The 20,720-nt window shown below is 41.1% G+C and overlaps 1 protein-coding gene across 1 annotated transcript in view; it reads right to left on the bottom strand.

The window, feature by feature from the left end:
- The window catches only part of CDH2 (cadherin 2), a 153,413-nt gene that overhangs the window by 30,588 nt on the left and 102,105 nt on the right, over positions 1-20,720 (bottom strand). Inside the window, exons 3-6 of the mRNA XM_056854997.1 lie at positions 8,532-8,749; positions 5,895-6,041; positions 2,163-2,318; positions 756-900 (exon numbers count right to left, since the gene is read on the bottom strand). Coding sequence (XP_056710975.1) covers positions 756-900; positions 2,163-2,318; positions 5,895-6,041; positions 8,532-8,749 — 666 coding nt within the window. The remainder of the gene's footprint in view (positions 1-755; positions 901-2,162; positions 2,319-5,894; positions 6,042-8,531; positions 8,750-20,720) is intronic.

Genomic DNA, 20,720 nt, shown 5'->3' with positions numbered 1-20,720 from the left:
TATTGTAAATGGTGATCTAAACTTGAATTTTGTGAATTTCGGGGGGGACGGACTGTTTTGGTTACTGAAGTGGTTCTACTAAAACAAAACAACAAAATAACCTGCAGTATGCAAGAAATTAGTCTGCACTATGGGGACAATAATACTGACAATAAGGTATTGCCTTGGAGCATTGTTCTGAGGATGATGTTTATGAAACATTTTGAATGGTCTTAAATGTACTATATCAATGCTAAGCATTATTATCACTCATTACAGAGTGTCATCTTAGTTTGGCCATCCCTCTGCTTCACCACCCACTTGCCAGCTACCCAGACGTATATCTTACCAGACCACAATTCCATAGCAAATCATGATTTAATGAGAATGATGATATCATTACAAGCTGTTGAGGTTTGAGGCTGCTTTTACTTGTGTAAGCTTAATATAGGAGTAGCACTTCAACCCCCAAAAATACAAGTGCCTGCTAAGAGCTGTTAAGTTAGCATCCATACTCAACAAGACTGAGCAGCTCAGCTTTTTCTCCGTGAAACACTACATACACAACAGCTCCTACCCATCCTTGACTAAAGCACTCCTTCTTCTCCAGTAAAGCTCCCAACGTGGAAGGTCTTATTTCATGGGAAAGACTGAAGCAAAAAACCTTAATAGTAACATTTTTGTAGACAATAAAATAAGAATCATAATTAACAACAATTAACATCTTATTGTTAAAAATAAAGTAACAAATAATTGAAAATTCCTTAGTATTTTACCTGGCTTTGATCCTTCAGGGACTGTCCCATTCCAAACCTGGTGTAAGAACTCTGGTCTATTGTCATTCATATCAATAACATTAATAACTATGTCAATGGGATTTTCCACCTGGTTTCCATTTACATCCACAGCGTGTGCCCTCAGCTGCAAAAGTCATTAGAAATTGAGAAAACTTGCAAAACATGTCATCCGCAAGGTAATTAGTGTTGCTGACAGGACATTTTAAATAGAACGCCATTAACTTGATTTATTTCAGCGTTTTGTTACCCTATCTCGGTCACTTCAGCACACTTGAGGGAAGCTTTAAAAAAATAAGCGAACTGAACAAATAAACCACACAGCCCTCTAAGAATTAAAGCCCCACAATACTCAAAAGTAGTAAAACAAGGCATTACTTTAGAGCAAACTTTCTCAACTTCAATCAAACAGGAAATTTTGCAATCACTCACTAGTGACCCATGTGCATATGCAAATTTTTTTGCTTTTTTTCCTACACCATATGTCATTCTCACAGGCACCTATACTTTATAGCTGTAATGCCATCAAAAGATTGGAGAACTGCTCCAACTGAAATTAAGAATGCTTCCAATTTTCAAATGATAGTGGTCACAATTTTATATTTAGATTAGGCGATTATATTTTTGGGGAGGGAAGGCAGCATGGTATAGCCCGATATCGTCAATTCTCAGAAGCTAAGCAGGGTCAGCCCTCATTGGTATTTGGATAGGAGACCATCAAGACATACCAGGGTTGCTATGCAGAGGAAGGCACCAGCAAACCACCTCTGTTAATCACTTGACTTGAAAACCTCATAAGGGGTCACGCCATAAGTTGGCTGTGACTTGATGGCACTTTACACACACACACATTATATTATTTTAAAGTAGCAACCCAAATAGCCAAGCTTTGCCTGGGACTGTCAGAACTTGGGAACTGAACAGGATTGGGCACAGTCAGTATTTGGATGGGAGCCCACCAAGGAAGACTGAGGTTGCTATGAATAGGAAGGCAATGACAAACTACCTCTGCTCTTCTCATGCCTGAAATGCCCATGGAAGGGGTTGCTATGAGTTGATTGCAACTCAACTATACGTTATATGTTATATTAAAAACATACTCTTAATAACTTCTGCCAACTTCTAAAACTTGTAACGACAGCGAAAAACTGAAAATACAAAATAGGCATCATAGTTTCTTTTATGTTATCTGATCCTTTCAGTAAAATAAAGTTACCAGGAACCCCTGTTATTTTCTATGAAAAGGAACGATGTATAGCAATATAAATCCAGTACAAACACTTTACTTCTAAAACTGAGAAAACTATGCCAGATGTGCCATCCAAATTCAAAGCAGAGGCTAAGAACTTTGATTTTAAAAATCTAGTTCAGAGTTAATCAATAACTTACATGGAAAGAAGCTATTTGTTCCCGATCTAATGGTTTCGTCACCGACAGTTGACCTGAGATGGGATTGATGATGAAGATGCCTGTTGGAGGCTGATCAGCTCCTGGCCCAGTAACGCTGTAGCGCAGCGAAAGGCTTTTATCACGGTCAGATCTGATCTATGTGCCAAGAAGATAAGGGTTTTGTTGAACACATGAGTAATTTACAAGGGCTTCTAAAAAAAAAAAAAAATGCAACCTTGATGCTTTTTGAACAAAAAATCTAGTAAAAATCTAGTGTCTAGTTATTTATAGCAAAAGTCATTTCAAGATACTAATTCCTTGTTAAAAATGAACTGTACTTGAGCCTCTTCTGTAATGAAAAGGTGGTGCTGATATTTAAGATGTTTAGAATGACTAACGTGGATTTATCAAATAACACCATAAAAGTCCACAGCTTATTTGACTTTCACTAGGGAGACCTCTCCCTTGCTTTCAGGTATAACATTTTGCAGCCCAAGAATTCTCTAACAGAACTTTTTGGCTTATTTGAAACTGGCTGATCTTTGACAAAACAGCGCAGCTGCACATTTGGGCATTGATAGGTGACTGAATTCTACCTCATACAATCATCCTCAATGTTTAGCAAGTAGATGGGAACATGATATCTCATAGTGGTGTGACTGAATGAAAGTGGGTGTTTTCTACAATGGCTTGTAGATAGGGCTGTTGATTTGGGTGTTCCCGAACCAAAAAACAGCTGAATTTTGCCCCCTTCAGACCCCATAACTCGGAACCCCCTGACCCAAACCGCACCAAACTCGGGGGCTCTTGCAAGGAGGGTCCCCTCAAGATACCCTGAAAGCTTGGGACCTCAACCTCAAAAAATGCCCCCCAAAGGCGTGGAAAGCCACGAATTGCTTTAAATGGCTTTAAATGCCATTTAAATGCCCGAATCGATTCAGGAATGCCGAATTTCAGCCGAATCGCCACAAATCTGAATCGGGGCGATTCGGGAATCGGCATTCCCTAACCAAATCAAAGCCACCCGAACCAATTTTTTTTTTGACAGCCCTACTTGTAGAGTTTTTGCTGAATTCACATATTCACTGAGTAGTTGTAGAGGTTTCACATGTGACCTTGGCATGTGTCTTTAGGATAATGGTGTGGATATCCATGGGCAAAAAAATAAAAAAAAATCCTCCTGAAGTGGGCTAAGTTGATGGCTTTTTGGAGTATGTTCAGAAAACGAGCCTGGACGTTCAGAGTTTCAAGTGTGCATGACTAATCTTCAGATGCATGGTGAGCGGAGAGAAGACATTCATTTCACCGTGACATCTCGTTATTGAAACTGTCAGATGGCGAGACAGATCCCGCCCCTTCTCCCTAGCTACTCATTACATCCACCAAACTGCCAAGTTCTATCTTTGCCGTAGCTCCTTCCCATCATTTTCTAGGAGAAGCGAGCCCTTGCAACGTATTGTATTAGAACACCTCTAGCCAGGTAAACACTATCCTATGAACCACAGCTCTTATTACTGGTCCTAATAACTACTATAGTGCTTGAAGAACTGCATACCAGACAGGTGATTTACCACCTGTGTTATAATTACTTCTTTTTTTTAAAAAAAGCTGTGCATATGAGACCTCTGACATGCAGAGAAAGGTTATATGCTGCTAGTCAGTCTGCAGACACTCTGAATTCAAGAAACAATCTATTTCAATACACAGCTACAAAAATCCCAAGTTTCTCCCTAGGATTAAAGTAAGTTCTAAAGGTGCTTTATTTTCCCAATTTATCGCAAAAAAGATTCTTTCAACCATATCTGTTAGCTTCTTAAGATAAGTGATTATATTTTCATCAAATCCAAAGCACATGAAGAACATACATGTTAGGAAAAGAGGTAAAAATGAATGGTTTCCCCCTTCTATTATGTTTTTTGCAAAAAGGGAGCTAATTTTGCCTCGGAAACTGGAAAAAAGGCAGTTTCTTATAATATCTCTGGAGTTCCAGAACAGGATGTTCTGTGTTGTTATTAAAAACAGTATCTTCATCCTTAACAGTTTTATATGCACACGGGAGGCACTAAATGAAACATGTGGAGAGAAAACGAATTTTAAAATCACATTTGAGAAAATCACTTTCTCTCTTACTTACCTTCCAGAACACAGTAAACGATTCTGTGTTTCTCTGAACATACTTGATGATACTGCAGCGGAGGAGCTTGCAGTATCATCAAGTGCTGCAGGGAAAACAGAATTCTCAAATTAGGCCGTGGCTGACAAGTAAAGAAGAAAATGATTTCGAAACACTTACCAGCCAACAGTGTAAAATTTATTGTATAATGGATGATGGGGAGGGGGGGATGCTGCATGATGAAGCTTCATGAGACAATATATGAAGTACATGATGATTTCAGAAGTACATATTCTCTAGTAGGTGCATGAGGTCCATAAGCAATGCAACAAAAGCACATATCTCATGTCTTTGGGATTCCGAAAGCCAATTCAAATAACTGGTTTTAGAAGAAGAAGAGTTGGTTTTTATATGCCAACTTTCTCTACCACTTAAGGAAGAATCAAACTGGCTTACAATCCCCTTCCCCTCCCCACAACAGACACCCTGTGAGGTAGGTGGGGCTAAGAGAGTTCAGAGAGAACTGTGACTAGCCCAAGGTCACCCATCTGGCTTCATGTGTAGGAGTGAGGAAACCAACCCAGTTCACCAGACTAGCGTCCGCCACTCATATAGGAGAGTGGGGAATAAAACCCAGTTCTCCAGATTAGAGTCCACCACTCTTAACCACTACACCATGCTGGCACGTGTTCTGACTTGTGCCAGAGTGACGCTTGTAGAGGCACAGCTGCTCTAGCATGTATGACTGTCAGTAAACTGAAAATTAGCTTCTGTTCAAGTTTTCAAGCTTTAATCTGAAATCACGAAGACTTAAGAAGTAATTAACTAAGCTTCCAACAATTTGGCTGTGACTTTCATTTTGGCTGTGACTTTTTAGGCTCTCGGACTATTTGCTTGATCCTGAAAGCAAATTAAAAATTAAGTTTGCTGACAACAGGTTTAACGGTCGGCGATAATGGCCCTACTTAAATAACGTAATATGTTGCCAGCTCTCAATTTCAGCTGAGAGCAATTTAGATTTCTTGAATATGGAAGCTGGCCAGTTTGGGAACTCAAGCATTAGAGCTGGACAAATGAAACTGGGCCTTTTCATGGGGTGACCTGCATGGCACTTTGCAGGAGAACTACCAGCTATCACAGCACTGTGTAGGGCAAGGCTGCTAAGCAGCTAAGGGAGTCCAGCACAGGGCAGTATCACCTATGCAGGGCACCCCTAGCCACAGTCTGCACAATGCTGTAGTAGTAGCCCCAGGTCAATGATTCCCCTTCAGTGGCATTTGGCAGTGGGAGCTGTTAGTTCTCTAGAAGACTGTGCGCCTCCCCCACCTCTAGTTGTATGCTCTTCTATCATCTCTTGCTATTCACATAACTTATCTCTCTTCCCGTGCTGATAGTAATTGCAGCATTTGGATGTTTCAAGCATGTTTTCCCACCATATTTTCAAAGGAATTGTTCAGAAGAAGAACACTCTCTGTTTTTTTGTTTGCACTTGCTGCAGCAGTAGCTTTTTGGGTAGTGATTTAAGTAAAATTTTGATTGTCACTTCTCAGAGAACAGACCCATTCATGAATTTGTCCAAAATACATTTTCAAACCACATGCCTCTCTTCTTGGCCTTACCCTAACTAATTCCTGCGGAAAGGGCCCTCTGGAGTTTTCTGGCAAGTTGATTGGAGGGATGACCCAGTCTCTCTTCTGTCTTTGCAAATGACCACTGTGCTTATTCTGCTGCCTTGGAAATATGATATCATCCATTTTCTTTTGCTCCTTTTGTAAATATTAAAATTAAGCAGAAATTAGAACCAGGCTTGATAAAAATCAACACAATGAAAAGTTCACATAATGAACATGTGCTCAAAAGAAACACTTCAGATACTGAAGGCTGTTTACCAGATTTACAGCATGGCATGGAATAAAAATTATATGCAACATATTTTTCCTATAAAATATTATCAACCTCTTTGTTTTCTAGCAAGGTGCTAACAGGAAGAAGATGGCACTATAAGCAATTTATTATACCGCTGTGCAGTGTAAACTACCTTCTACTCTTCGTATTCCAGCTGGAGAGTAGTTAATACTGTGCAGAATTTAATAGCACACCTTTAGATATTTCTCATTAGTTGGAGCTACAGTTCAGGTAATGTGCTACTGTACATTAAATTTGGATCTGGGTGTGCTAAAATATAATTTGAGTTCCAGGGGAAGTTTAATACATAGTAGTAAGGAATGTCTCAAATATTTATGACCCTATTAAATCCCATAGAATTAATGTTGTAATTATTTTAAACCTATGTCAGCCATGATGGATGCTGTAGATGACCCATTTTGCACAGTGGGCATTAATCTCTATAGGGTGTCAACAGTTCTTTGCATCTGCAGGCATCCTGGCTTTTAGCTTTTGATGCTTGTATGCATGCTAGGTTGCTCCTGAATGTAGAAAAAACAAAGCTAAACCATCTTTCTTTGAACCTTTAGAAACAACAGAACAGAGTTAAATGTGTTGCTGGAGGAAATAAGGCATTTTCAACATCATGGCAGCCAGATGTTTGGACCATTATGCGTAAGTAATCCTGACTACTCCACAAAAAGCACCTTAATTAGAATAGCTAGGAACACTTAAGTTCCAACTACTAAGTTCATTTATTGGCATTTATTGGGAAACGTCCCACTGAATGTACAGGATTTGAATGTAAATTAGTGTTTTAAGAAAGAGAGCCGCAGGATGCATGGCTTTCTTCAGCACTGTCTCTTCAGCCATCCCACTCCTCGGCTATTTCTGGTGCAGAAGCTCCATGCTATGATACTTTTGGTAAGATGAGAATATAGGACAAAGAACTGGACTGAGATAATTTGTGCTCCACCACGCCAAATAGCCCACCAATTTATGTACTGCAGCCTGCTGGGTCCTTGAAAACACTCCTATGTCTGATGCTTACTGTCCAGGATGGGAACAAAAACAAGAGCTTTATCAGACTCCTGGGGGCCGCCATCCATGGCTGTGTGTGTTTTGGCTTGGGTGTAAAATGTGGGAAAATGATATCCTAGCCTGACAGAAAGCAGCCAACTGTGTGCCTGCAAGTGACTACAGGTCTCAAAGAATGGTCATCAACAACTTGGAACATTTAGGTAACTGTAAAGTACCCTTTTTGACACTCCTGCTCCTCAGTTTCTGATCCAGCATTTTCCTGCAGGATTTTTTTCCCTTGTGAAATATCTCAGTAACATCTATTGCAGCTCTATACATTCAGTGCAGGGGGCAGATTTAGTCAAATGACACCCATGTTGGTGGGAGAGAAGAGTATGCCACACTGGAGCGAGAAACCTGTCCAACAAGAATGCTAGCATTATGGTTTTCTAGACCAGCACTTGAATAAGTTCAAGAGCAGGCTAGGTTGTTACCTTATTCAAAAGAGAAATCATGTGCTGCTTCATAATAAAATTCAAGATCATTATGTTTTTCTCATCTAATGGCATGGGAAGATTACAGGCTTTGTTGAATAAGTCAAATCTGTTTTTCAGTCTTACACCTGTAACTGCTACTTTTATTGGGGTTACATCTATGGATTCTTAAAAAGGTTTTAAAGGTGAGCAAATAACTGATAGGAATATAATAGGCAACATAAGGTATGCATGTTAATTTCACACTGAAAGCAAGGCTAACTAATCTCTCTCTACAGCTTGACTTATAGCAGTTCCCACAAGAGGGAGACCCTCCTTCTTGAAAGCAGCACTGGTGTCATGAATAATTTACACACATGCACAACCCCCCGCCCCCCAACTTGATTATGGAAGGCCAAAGCAAAGCCAATATTCCCTGCCAGAAATGCTTTCCTGCTTCTGCTGTAAATCCGCAGTTCCAAGATAATAAACTTGATTGATGGGTCCAAGCAAGAAATTGTTTGTTTGGTGGTTATATTTAACAGCTTCAATAAATACTGTAATGCTTTCAAGGAGTTTAAAATAAAACAATGACCACGTCCAATCTCAATTTGTGTGTGTGTGTGTGTGTGTGTGTATATATATGTGCAAATCTCAATTTGGATATATATATATATATAAATAAATAAAGTTCCAGCGCAAATAACCTGGGAATGCTTGAACAGACCCTGCTTTCTAAGGTAAACTAATGGATTAAGAAAAGTTATTTTAAAGAGTGTGGTACAATTATTTATATGTTAAATTACCCATTAACCCCAAATGTGTTTGCATGAAACCTATCAGTCAACGTAACTCCAAAGGCAGCTTTTAATGTTTTACCTTTTCTGTATTTTCTGGCTCAGGAATTAGTTTCACTGCTGCTTCCCACTGTTCCTGGGTTTCTTTGTCTTTAGCATACAGTAGGAATCTAATAGGTTCTGGAGAAAGCTTCAAGCTTCTAGCTGCATATACTACGCCATCTTTACCCACTCTAAAATCTGCTGGTGAGCTGCTTTCAAAATGGACTTTTCTGCTTCCTTCGCAGCTTCGAAACTGCACTGCAAATACACAAAACACAAAATAAAGGATCAAAAGGGGAGTTTAAAAAAGCGTGTTCCCATTCAAAGTAATTTTCTGTTGCAATTAGGTCAAGACCAAAATTCTACTATACTAGGAGATTGTTTCCAAGGACAAAATAAAACTTGCAGCCTTTTACCATTATATAAGGGTTTAAAAATAAATATATTACTTTAACTCGCATACTAAAAAAAAAGAACATAAGGATAAAACCTTCCCATTAAGAAAAACCTCAATTGCTTTTTAGCAATTCTCTATGAGTATAACCTCCAAAAAGTGTTTCCTATGCAAATCTGGGAGTTGCGCAAATGTTCTTCTGGATTTCTCATTCTTTTCAATGGTATTTTTCTCCTTATCTGAGTCAAACACATACACACGGGTGCCAAAATAAGTGCTTAATAGTTCTCCCCAATTAAAGAAAATCAAACAAAAACTGAGATCATCGCTTGAGAGGGCATTTACTCCCATACAACATTATGACTGACATTAATCCGAAACTCTGCATATTTCTGCAGACATTTCACATTACTCAGCAATATCACTATTAAAAAACACCAAATAATCCATAACACAAATATAAACAAATAATAGAAAACCAATGGTGACAACAAACCTTGAGAGCTTAAAATGACAACACTAAACAGTGATCCATAAAATTAGCAAAATGCCCATCAGTTTTGATGTATATGTGTGAATCACAGCAAATGCCCACTTCCAAATGTCCTGGGCCAGGACCTAAAGTTCCTGTACAACTTCAATTGAATTTCTTCCTATTTTTTCCTTTGAACTACTCAGTATCAAAAGCAAGCTGCCATAAGGCTTATGGGAAGGGCTGCTGTTATAGAAACAACAAGCCTAAAGAAGCTCAACATATCCAGACCCCCCAAATGCTCAGCACTGGGTGTTGACAAAGTAGCATTTTGTGGCATGATTCTGGAATGAACCAAGACAGAACAAAACTCAAGGCCAGACTATTTGTTACTGATAACACCTTGTGAGACGGACTGCAGAAGAAGTCACAAAGAACACTGTGTCTAATGTCCTGTGGGTTGTTTTTTGTTTTCAAAAGAATCATTGACATCAAATAGCATATCTAGCTCAACAGAGATAACTGTAAGATCAGCTGAGCAATGGAATAGGCTACCTAAAGAAGTTAACTAACAAATGCTCCTTCCTTATCAAGAAAAGGTCGGGATATGACGAGTAGATTGTTTACATAAAATATATCCTGCCTTAGGGTAGCTGCTCCGATTTATGAGCCATGATTTCACATCACCCTCAATGGACAGAACTGTTATGAAATCTGGACAAATGTTCGTTGGATCAATAAACCATAGCTCTATATCACTGGTTCCCAACCAGGGGTCCATGGACCCCCAGGGGTCCGCAAGAACTAAATTAAGGTCCGCGAAACAAAGTTATAAACTCATAATAAATTAATATTTTCAATTAAAAGTTTAATGTTTTCAATTAAAAGTTAAAATATATATATTCAAATATTATTCTAAGTTTAATGTTTAACTAACAGTTATGATTAAAGTTTATTTTCAAATTCTCTGAATTTTTATTTTGAACCTTGGGGTCCCTGCACCGAACAAAAAAGTCCTAGTGGTCCCTGGTCAAAAAAAGATTGGGAACCACTGCTCTATATTGAGCTGAGCCTTTTAAGTTTCATTTTCACTTTTGTCTCATTGAAATGCAATTCAGTTTTTCAATCTGCTTTTACCCACCTCCACAAAAGTTTACATTTTGTACACCACAAAGTTTTTTCTTGTTGTTGAAGGACTCAGGGAACTAACCCAGTCCCTGAGCTTATTGTAAATTCTATGGCCTGGGTCAGCTAAAGCTTAGGCAGAGTCCATTAAGGTTTTCTTAAGCCTTCATCTAACTCATGAAAATGATAATAGCCCTGTCCGAGACCACTCCTCCCCAGCACTGCATTTAGTTATTAACAGTATGCACTAGTAAATCTGCAGCTCCCTCTGTTGCAGAGATATGCCTTTTCCGTTATATCTCAGCAAGGAAGAGGCTGGAGACTTACTTAAAAAAAAGAAATCTGGGAATTCAGAAAACCTGGCACACATATTACTGTACTATTATATTGATATACCGCTATTCAATTGCTGATTTAAACATATAAAAGAATTTCCCTGGTGTAGGGTTGCCAGGTCCCTCTTCACCACCAGTGGGAGATTTTTGGGGCAGAGCCTGAGGGGGGCGATGTTTGGGAAGGGACTTCAATGCCATAGAGTCCAATGGCCAAAGCAGCCATTTTCTCGGCTGGGAAAATCAGTTGTAATAGTAGATCTCCAGCTAGTACCTGGAAGTTGGCAACCCTACCCTGGTGGCAGAGAAAAGGAATGGCCACCATGACAGCCACGACTCATCCAGGAGCCCGCCAGCCATCATCCAGTTGTGGGGTTGGTTCTGCCACCACTAGTGCTGACAGCAGGGAGAAATCGTCAGCAGGGGAAATGCCAGCATGGTAATTCCTGGGCAAGTTCAGCCCTTTCCCTTTTTAAATCTGAAGGGCCATGTGTGGAGGCCAGGTCTACCTGACCAACAGCTGTTAGTCAAAGTCTCTTTTCCCTTTAAATTAGAAGACAGACCTAACAACTGTTTCCGGAGCCGGCTTCCTCTCTTTCCCTACCTACTGCTGTGTCTCCTCAAAATGCCAAAATATTCCCAAAATACTGGGAGATAAATTCTCATTATTCCTGGAACTTCAGGAGTTTTTGAGTCATCTGGGTATCTCTGAGCTGACTCAAAACAACTGATTTTGGGTATAATTTTGGCTTGGACACACCCAAACACACATCCCTAGGAGATATAGCTTAGAGAAAGACATAATGAATAAATAAATAAACTCAGACTGTTAGCTCAGTCTAGAGGACGATCTGTCTCAGACAAACTCTTGAGACTGCACAGCCTCTTTGTTTCAAAAGCTCTGGCGCTTTCCTGACAGGTTCTTGTGCACTAGCTGCAGCACAGCACATTTTCCTGAATCCTTAAAACCATTAGTTCTGTACAAGTTAGGTAGGATTAGTGAAAAGCAGAGAAATACTGTCTGTGCGTCTTATGGAGCGAATGTGCGCACAGAACCGGCTAGGCGCGCTGGAACGACGCAAGCCGGCTCTGTGCGCCCCGTTCCAGCGCGCCCCGCCCACCTCCCAGCTGGCCTTCGGGGCGGGGAAAGCCGGCTCGCGTCATTCCAGCGCACCCAGCCGGCTTTCCCCGGCCCGATGGCCAGCTGGCAGGTGGGCGGGGCGCACAGAGCCGGCTTGCGTCGTTCCAGCGCGAGCTGGCTTTCCCCGCCCCGACGGCCAGCTGGGGGGGGCGTCTTATGGTCCTAACGCGCACACGCCCAGCTGGCTCTGTGCGGCCCTGCCTGCATCCCATCTGGCCATCGGGGCGGGGAACGCCGGCTCGCGCCGTCCCAACGCGCACGCACCCAGCCGGCATTCGCTCCATAAGACAAGTTTTTAGAGGAGGAAAACAAGATAAAAACTAGGTGCGTCTTATGGAGCGGTGCGTCCTATGGAGCGAAAAATACGGTAGTTCCAGGACTACACAGCATTAGACAGGTTCCCCTTCTTCTTCATCATCTTCTATAATATATGAAATAACCACCTACATATTGGCTCTATGGTAAGTCAAGAGTTTCATAATGCAAGGTACCATTTAAACAACCTATAACTGGATACTTCTAATTTTATATATTGGCCCTCATAAGAAAGTTGTGGTTTTTTTTTTTTTCAAACAATCTCTCTCAATATAGCAGAATAACTAAAAAGGAAAGCTGGTATCTTCCTCATTGATATTCTTCCTTCAGGCAAGTGAATACTAGAAATTCAATGAAAATAGCTCTCTTTTGACAGCCCCTTGCTGAGGCTATATAAAATTGTCAGTACTGTGGCAGAATTATTCTATTGTGCAAAGACTACATATTAAGAAATTATAGTGATATATAACTAGCCATAATTAAATTACCCAAACAGAGCACATATTGTGCTATAGGTATTTTTTAATTCCACTGCACGGCTATTAGGTTTGCAAACCTGACTCTGATCAGCTAGTTTAATTTGTTTCTGCACTCAGAAAGAGAAATAATAGTCATCAGTTTTCAATTAATATTACTGGTCACATTTTGTAGAAACAGTAAGGAGGCCTTTTCCCCCAGTTAATTTTTATTTATTTATTTATTTAAAACATTTTTATGTTGCCTTTCCACTTAAATAGGGTCCACCAGGGGGCAAACATCAGAACATTGAAACATTTGAATACTAGAACAGCATTTATAATAATATATAAAATAATTCAATAAAAACAGATAAACGCACAACACCAAAACCGGGGAGGAGGGCCAGTAACAGCTATTGGGGGTATGCAAAACAAAACAAAAATGTCTTCACCTGCTGGTAGAAGACAAACATAGAAGGCGACAGATGTACCTCCCTGGGAAGGGAGTTCTAAATTTTTGGCTACAGCTAAGAAAGCCTTTTTTCAGGTTGCTCCCTGTCTAGCCTCTGATGGCAGGGGCACCCAAAGCAGTATCTCCAAAGGTGATTGGAGTGGATGGGTAGATCCATATGGGAGAAGCCGGTTCGTAAGTTATGCTGGCCCCAAGCCATAGAGGGCTTTAAAGGTCAATACTGGCACCTTGATTTGAGCCCGGAAGCAAATTGGGAGCCAGTGTAGATGGAAAAAAACAAGAATTATATGGACCCTACCAACCCACTCCAGTCAACATTCTGGCTGCAGTATTCTGTACCACCTGTAGCTTCTGGACAGTCTTCAACGGTAGTCCCACATAGAGAGAAACTGGAGTAATCTAATGTAGATGTTACGAGAGCATGCACCACAGTGGCAAGATCAATACCAGGAAAGGCTGCAGCTGGGTCACCAAAACTGGTGAAAGGCGCCCTTGGTCACCTCTGCCACCTGTTTATTCAGCAGGAGGCCTGGGCCCAGCAGTACCTCCAAGCTATAAACCTGCTCTTTTGGGGGAAAGCAACTCAACCCAGAACAGGAAATCTCCCATTTCCTGGGTCAAGAAGTCCCTCCACCAGTAGCACCTCTGTTTTGTCAGGATTAAGTTTCAGTGTGTTAGCCTCCGCGAACTTGTTCATGGTTTCCAAAGCATTCTTGGGATCTATTGGAAGCATGAGATAGAGCTGAGGTGACAACTCAGCTTAGATGATCTTTCCCAGTGGCTTTATGCAGGTGCTAAAAAGCATGGGGGACAAGACAGAACCTTGCAGGACCTTGTAGGCCAGAGGCCAAGGGGTGGGGCATCAGTTCTCCCGCCTCATACCATATATACTCGCGTATAAGCCGAGTTTTTCAGCCCCAAAAAAGGGCTGAAAAAGCCGAACTCGGCTTATACGCGGGTCAATACGGTAGGGTAGGGTAGGGGGGAGGAGGGAGGAGGGAACTTACTGCCGCTGCCGGGCCCACGCCGCTTCCTGCTGCCAAGAGTGGCCTGGGGCGGCCTCCTGAAGCTGCAGGGAGGCTGCCCCGGCCCTCGCCCGGCCGCGCAGCCGCTTCTCGCGGCCGAGGGCGGCCTGGGGCGGCTGCAGGGAGGCTGCCCCGGCCCTCGCCCGGCTGCACCGCCGCTTCTCGCGACTGAGAGAATTAACAGGGTCACCTTCCCCCAGTCCATCTCCCACCTAGGCAACAAAGGCTGTTTCAGCCCCATATCCAGGTCTGAAACCATATTGGAATAGATCCAAGCAATTTCCCCAAAACTCTCTTAAAGGGATGGCATTGTAGTAGATCATAAGATAAGGTCTCCATAGGAATGTGATATAGGATATATAACAAGGGCCTATTTTTTATCCAATTGAAATGTTTTAATACATTAATTTACTGTATTAATTGAATAAGCACTGCAGCACTGACATTTATCTTAACAACAGCATTTTCTGCAACAGCACATTTCAGGCACTCACAGTAATTCAGACACATTACCTCAGTAATAACGGCAACAGCCATTTAAGACAGTCCCATTTTTATCCCTATATTGCACATCATGGGAGGCAGAGCTGACCTTAACAGAAGAGAGGACTGAAATTGTGGTTGAGGTGGAATCCAAATCAGAAACTTTCTGATTCATAACTCACACTTTCAGCCACTACCTCTGAGCCAGAGGTAGAGGTACCACTGAGAGCCACCGTGGTGTAGTGGTTAAGAGAGGTGGTTTGAAGCGGTGAACTCTGATCTGGAGAACCGGGTTTGATTCCCCACTTTTTCACATGAGCGGCGGGGGCTAATCTGGTGAACTGAATTTGTTTCCTAAATTGTACGCATTAAGCCAGCTGGGTGATCTTGGGCTAGTCAGACTCTCACAGCCCCACCTACCTCACAGGGTGTCTGTTGTGGGGAAGGGAAGGTGATTGTAAGCCGGTTCAATTCTTTCTTAAGTGGTAGAGAAAGTTAGTATATAAAAACCAACTCTTCTTCTACTCCTCCTCCTCTTTCAAAAAGATGTTATGATTTCAGATACCTACAGGAATACTACCAGTCCATCCTCCCCAACACTAACAATTCTCAATGATATCTCTGTTCTTAAGAACAGTACCCTAGTTTTAAAAATTCACTATTTAAAAAAAAAATCCAGTTAATAGAATTGACAGTGCCATCCTAAGTAGAGTGATACTCTTCTAAGTCTATTGAAGTCAATGGGTGCATAGGATGGCACTGTGAAAGGCCCAATTCCTAGAACCCTTAACTATGTTGCTGGCTGTTTATTTTCGATGTGGTTGTCAGCTTGGATTCATGCTTCCTCTCCCGGAAGCACTGCATGATTCAGCACTCCAGTGCTGCCCCCCAAGCAGCTTACAATAAAACACATCAAGTAAAATAAATAGATAACACTGGAAAACACAGTGGAATAAAACAACCACATTAAAGTGTAAAGCCTCTCAATAAATCTGACTGTCACCTTTACAATAAATTGGACTGTCTAAACCAAGCATTTTCCAGGTTCAATTTTTGCCTAGAAACCAGTGATTTTGGGATGGCCAGTCTTCCTCCACACACAAAAATACTTAATTGTAACTCATCTCATGCCATTTCAAAACCATCAGCAGTCTCTGTTTTCCATCTCCGCAGTTGCCATTTTGTTTTCTGCTTCTTTCTTCCTCTATAAACAGGAGTCTTGTGGCACTTTAAAGATTAACAGAATTTCGTTTCGGCATAAACTCTTGTGGACTAGAGCTCACTTCTTCAGATACAAAAAGTTGGCTCCAGTCCACAGTTAGCGTTTAATGTGCCACATTTGTTTTTAACATAACAGGGTAACATTCCTCCTCTAGTGGAGGACATACGCCACCAGGGAAGCAGTGTAGGCACAGGAAGCTTGCTCTGCTGCACAGTGCCCCGGAGCCGGTGTATGTTGCCCTATGCTGGCATCTGTGCCAGTTTGCATGGCGCAAACTGGTGTAGGTGTCACACTGGCTCTGACCTCCTCTAGTGGAGGAGGAATTGAATTCTTCCTCTAGTGGTTTCAACCTCTTAGGGGTGAGCCCTGAATGTGCTGACATCATAATGAAATATATCTAATTAGATTTAGAGTCCATTCCTGAGTGTGGGGTGGTACTGTGGAGGCTGGAGGAGGCCAACGCAGCAAGCCAAAAAAAGAAAAAAAGACTTTATTTCAAAAACCCTGTGGAACTCCCCATAGAGTTTCACTGGGCTGTGCCATGATTTCGCAGGCATATCTCGCTGCCTGCAAAACGGTGATTTTTTTGAAGCTGAAAGAGGTTAGGAAGCTGCCTGAAGGTGGCTCTACCCCTACAAACACCCCAAGAACACCTCCCAGGATGCAGGCGCAAGCACTCGTGCTGGACATACGCCGCCAGGGAAGCAGTGTAGGCACAGGAAGCTTGCTCTGCTGCACAGTGCCCCGGAGCTTGTGTATGTTGCCCTATGCTGGCATCCGTGCCAGTTTGCATGGCGCAAACTGGTGTAGGTGTCACACTGGCTCTGACCCCTCTTTAGGAATGGGCTGCCCCGTGATGTGCTGACATCAGTGAAAGTCAAACCTCTTAGAATGAGAGCAAGGGTACTGTACTGGTCACAAGGGTGGCTCTAGTTTTTCATGAAACTTATCCTTCATAATACTTTGGCTCAACATTAGTGAGTGCCATTGATTATCAATTAAATCACAAACACCTTTTTAAAGGGAAGTTTCAACCAGCTCCCTAAACAGAAAGAAAGATGTGGCTAGTTGGCCTCTTTAGACAAGGTGTTCCATAACCTGAGCTTCTTGGAGAAAGGGCTTAGTATGAACATGAGTGAAAAATATACCCCAGTCTGGCCAAGTGATGCCATTCTGATTTATTATTTGTGCTTGTCAAAGGAATACGTGGAGTCTAACAACTGATTCACCAGGGTATATCTGAATGCAAGTGTCACCTCAGATTGAAAAGGTAGTTAATGTCTATATGAGCTTCTTTTCAGAAGAAAAGCAATATACAACAACCCAGAGTGATTTGTTCTTTTTCTGACCAAAAACCTAAGGAAAAGATCTGTTCCTTAGTGGCCCACTACACTTGGATACAAATCCTGTCCCTTTTAAAACCAAAATTAAATATTAATAATGAGAAAGGGAGGGGGGAAGACAACTTGTGTTTTCATGTAGGAAATACACCTTTTTCTTTATACAAAATTCTCCAACTAATTCTTACGTGCATCTAATGAAAACACATGTACTGAGGTACAAAATAAAAAAAACAAAGTACGAAGCATTTAGAGTACACTAGAGAACTAAACCATTTACACTCATATCTCATGATATAAATAATTCATAATAGTTGTAAAATTCTTCTCTAATCTCACGTACTTTACCAGTAATCTTCAATTAACCAGCTTCATTTATCAGGCAATTAATGTATATGTTCGGCAACTATTATTGTGTCATATCTCAAGCTCATATTTTACTCTTTTTGTCTTTTTTTTTTTATATAGATTTTATTGGATTTTATACTAAAAATTTTCCATTGCATTAAACAACATCTATGACAATATAAAATGTCAATTCTAACCTAAAGTTGTTATAGTTCCATAACATATAATAAAGAAAAAAAAGAAAAAAAAAGGAATGAAAAATTTTGACTTCCCCTTCACCTCTATCTTCCTCTTAATAAAAAGTTCATCTCGTCGTAGTTAATCTAATCTTAATAAACTATCAATATCCTGTATAAAAAAAAACCATAATCTGTTAGTAAATATAATTATGCTTATTCATTATAAAAAAAACCAAAAATAATCCTCTGGATCAGATTAGAAAATATTCTTCCATTCTTCCCTATTTTAACTCATATTCACAATAATGCATCCACGCCTCCCATTCCCCCAGAAACCGAACGTCATTTTCTTCATTTAGAATAGCTATGAGTTTTGCCATTTCTGCCACTTCAAACATTTTAACAATCCAGTCTTTTTTCTCAAGAATTTCTAGCCCTTTATTCCCAAAATGATGTCTTAATCTTAATTCCACTACATCATTAATAGCCATGCCACCCGTCCACATTATCAAAGCCTTTGGATCCAGCAATCATGTTTAAATCAATCCTTTAACCATGGTCTAATACTTCCTTCTGTAACTGAAATAGACCAGTCAGGTATGGGAACAGGATTTCTTTGTTCTCTCTCATTTCCTCAGACAGGATACGTATCCAAAAATAACTCTTTCTGGGCTTCATCTCCATCGTGGCTTCAATCTGTATTCCTTGACCTGCTCTCTTCTTCCTTATATCCACACGTCGTTCCATGACTTTTTTAAATGAAAAGTCTATTTCTTGTATGTCTGATCTCTTTATCGCCGGCTGGTTGCTTTCTTGAACATCTGTCTTCTTCTTTGTATCCTTGTATTCTTCCATGACTTTTTGGGCAGAAGAGTCCATTGCTTGTATGTCTGTATTTGTGGTCATCGTTTGAATTTTCAAGACTTTTATGTCTTCTATAACCAGATCCAACTTCTGATTGCCTACCTGTGATGATTGGTCAAGAGTCGTCATCATTGAAATCAGTTGAGCCATCTGTGTTGAAATCTGTTTTAATTGTTTAATTGTCGCCTCAGAATGTTTAGCAAGCATGTCCTGTATTTTTTTTTCCATGTTTGAATTCTGTAAAATTCCCTTTGATTTCATAGGAGCAGGGCTATGTATTAAGCCAAAAGAAGCTGGTAAAATACATGTCCACAGACAGGGCCTTTAAAGTTCTAATTAAAAGATAATAATTCAAACATCAGCCTTATAATTTTTTCGGGTTGAAAAGAGTCGAAATTGGCTCTAGAATTGCGTTTTAAAGTTTTGAAATACCAGTGAGTTTTTTCGGTCGCTCTAGGTCGGGCTGATCAGGAAGTATACAGGAAGTTGCTAGTGCTATGGACCTTCTACCGCCTCTTCTCGATGGTCGTTCCTTCAGGAATGATTTCCAAGTAACTCGAGTGCGACGCGTAATCGGTCCTACAACTACTTCCTGTTATTTTAGTTCCGATGATAGATAGGTTGTTATAGAGGGTCTTCCGTTCCTGGCGCTCCCTTACTGCAAACGTGGCAGGATATTCTTCGCCGGAAAATCAGGAAGAAAAATCACCCTCCCCTTCCCTTGGACCCATTGGTGATAGTTCTTGTCAATCAAAAGGTATCCTTCCGACTCTTTATTATGGTTTAGGCTGATCGGATTGATAAGGCTCCTGTCGCTAATCCCGATGGCTAACTCAGATCAAACTTTTTCAGTTCAGATTAAGGAGGAATGGGGGTCCCAGAAATATTCTTATCAGCCCCCCGTCTGTTCAAGTTTCCAGTAAGTAGACGAAGAGTTCTTTTGTACTCACTTGGGTGTCAAGAGGTGAGGTTCTTTTCTTTATGTAGTCCTTATGTTGGTATTAAGGTGGTGGAGGGTAGAGCTTGATGCCTAAGTTGCGTTTTGGCGATGTCCTTCCCTAGTGCCCTCGCAGGACCGGCGTCCAGGACTCCGAGGGGCTTAAAAAGCCCCCTCAGAGTACCTAGGAGGTCAAACCGCGTTTGCGGGCTGCAGGGAATTCCTGCTTTCCAACCCACTTGCAAGGGTCGGATTGGGGTATCTATGTACCCCAGAAATAACGCAAACTTGGATTTCTCCCAGGACAGCCTGGGGAAATGGAGTGCTCTCCCCAGCAGCACCACCGGAAGTCCCGTATTTTACTCTTTTTGTCTTGTTCCAGTGCATTTTCCCTTTTTCTAGCAGCCCCCAATGTCTCATCCAAAATGCTCAGAGTTGGAAGGCGAAAGTGTCTTCTCTTTTGTGTGCATTCCACTATATGGTAGTCAATGGCTACTCAATTAGGACAATACGAGTTCTGAAGTTCTCTTGGCAACTCATGTATGTGTTTGGGTTTGTGTCATTGCACTAAAAATAGTCACCTAGCTACATAACAAAGAATTAGATACAAAATGACCTGGACATCTATTATCAAGCACACAATTAGGTACAGGGTAGAAACACGATGGGCACAACACTGGGGATAATTCAGTCATGGGCCCTACGAAAACATCTCTTTCCATGGAAACAGCAGTCCTAAATGCCAAACATTTGGTAGTCATCTTTCTTAATGAGAAGTACATTGCAAATTACATTGGCCAAGCTGTCAAGTATAGGATATTAGTACTTGGGCAAGCACCTATGTGGTTACTGATAACTAGAATGCCAGATAAAATGGACACATAAAGAGAGTAAAGGGGAAGAAACACCACAAGCTTAAATAATACAGTGGGAAGGACAATGAACACAAAGTTGTATTCATGGATTTCCTGGTGATGATCAGGGAATAGATGAAAAAGTAGCAATTGAGACAAGAAAAAAAGTGAATACTGAAGAGATGGTGGCACTTGGTAATGAACTGAATGTGAAAGAAGAGGGAACAGGAAGTGTATAGGATTATCCTGTCTGTTCAGGTCTGGGAAA

Source organism: Euleptes europaea, chromosome 8 (genome assembly GCF_029931775.1).
Source record: "Euleptes europaea isolate rEulEur1 chromosome 8, rEulEur1.hap1, whole genome shotgun sequence".
Taxonomy (NCBI): Eukaryota; Metazoa; Chordata; class Lepidosauria; order Squamata; family Sphaerodactylidae; genus Euleptes; species Euleptes europaea.
This window is presented reverse-complemented; position numbering and strand designations above follow the sequence as displayed.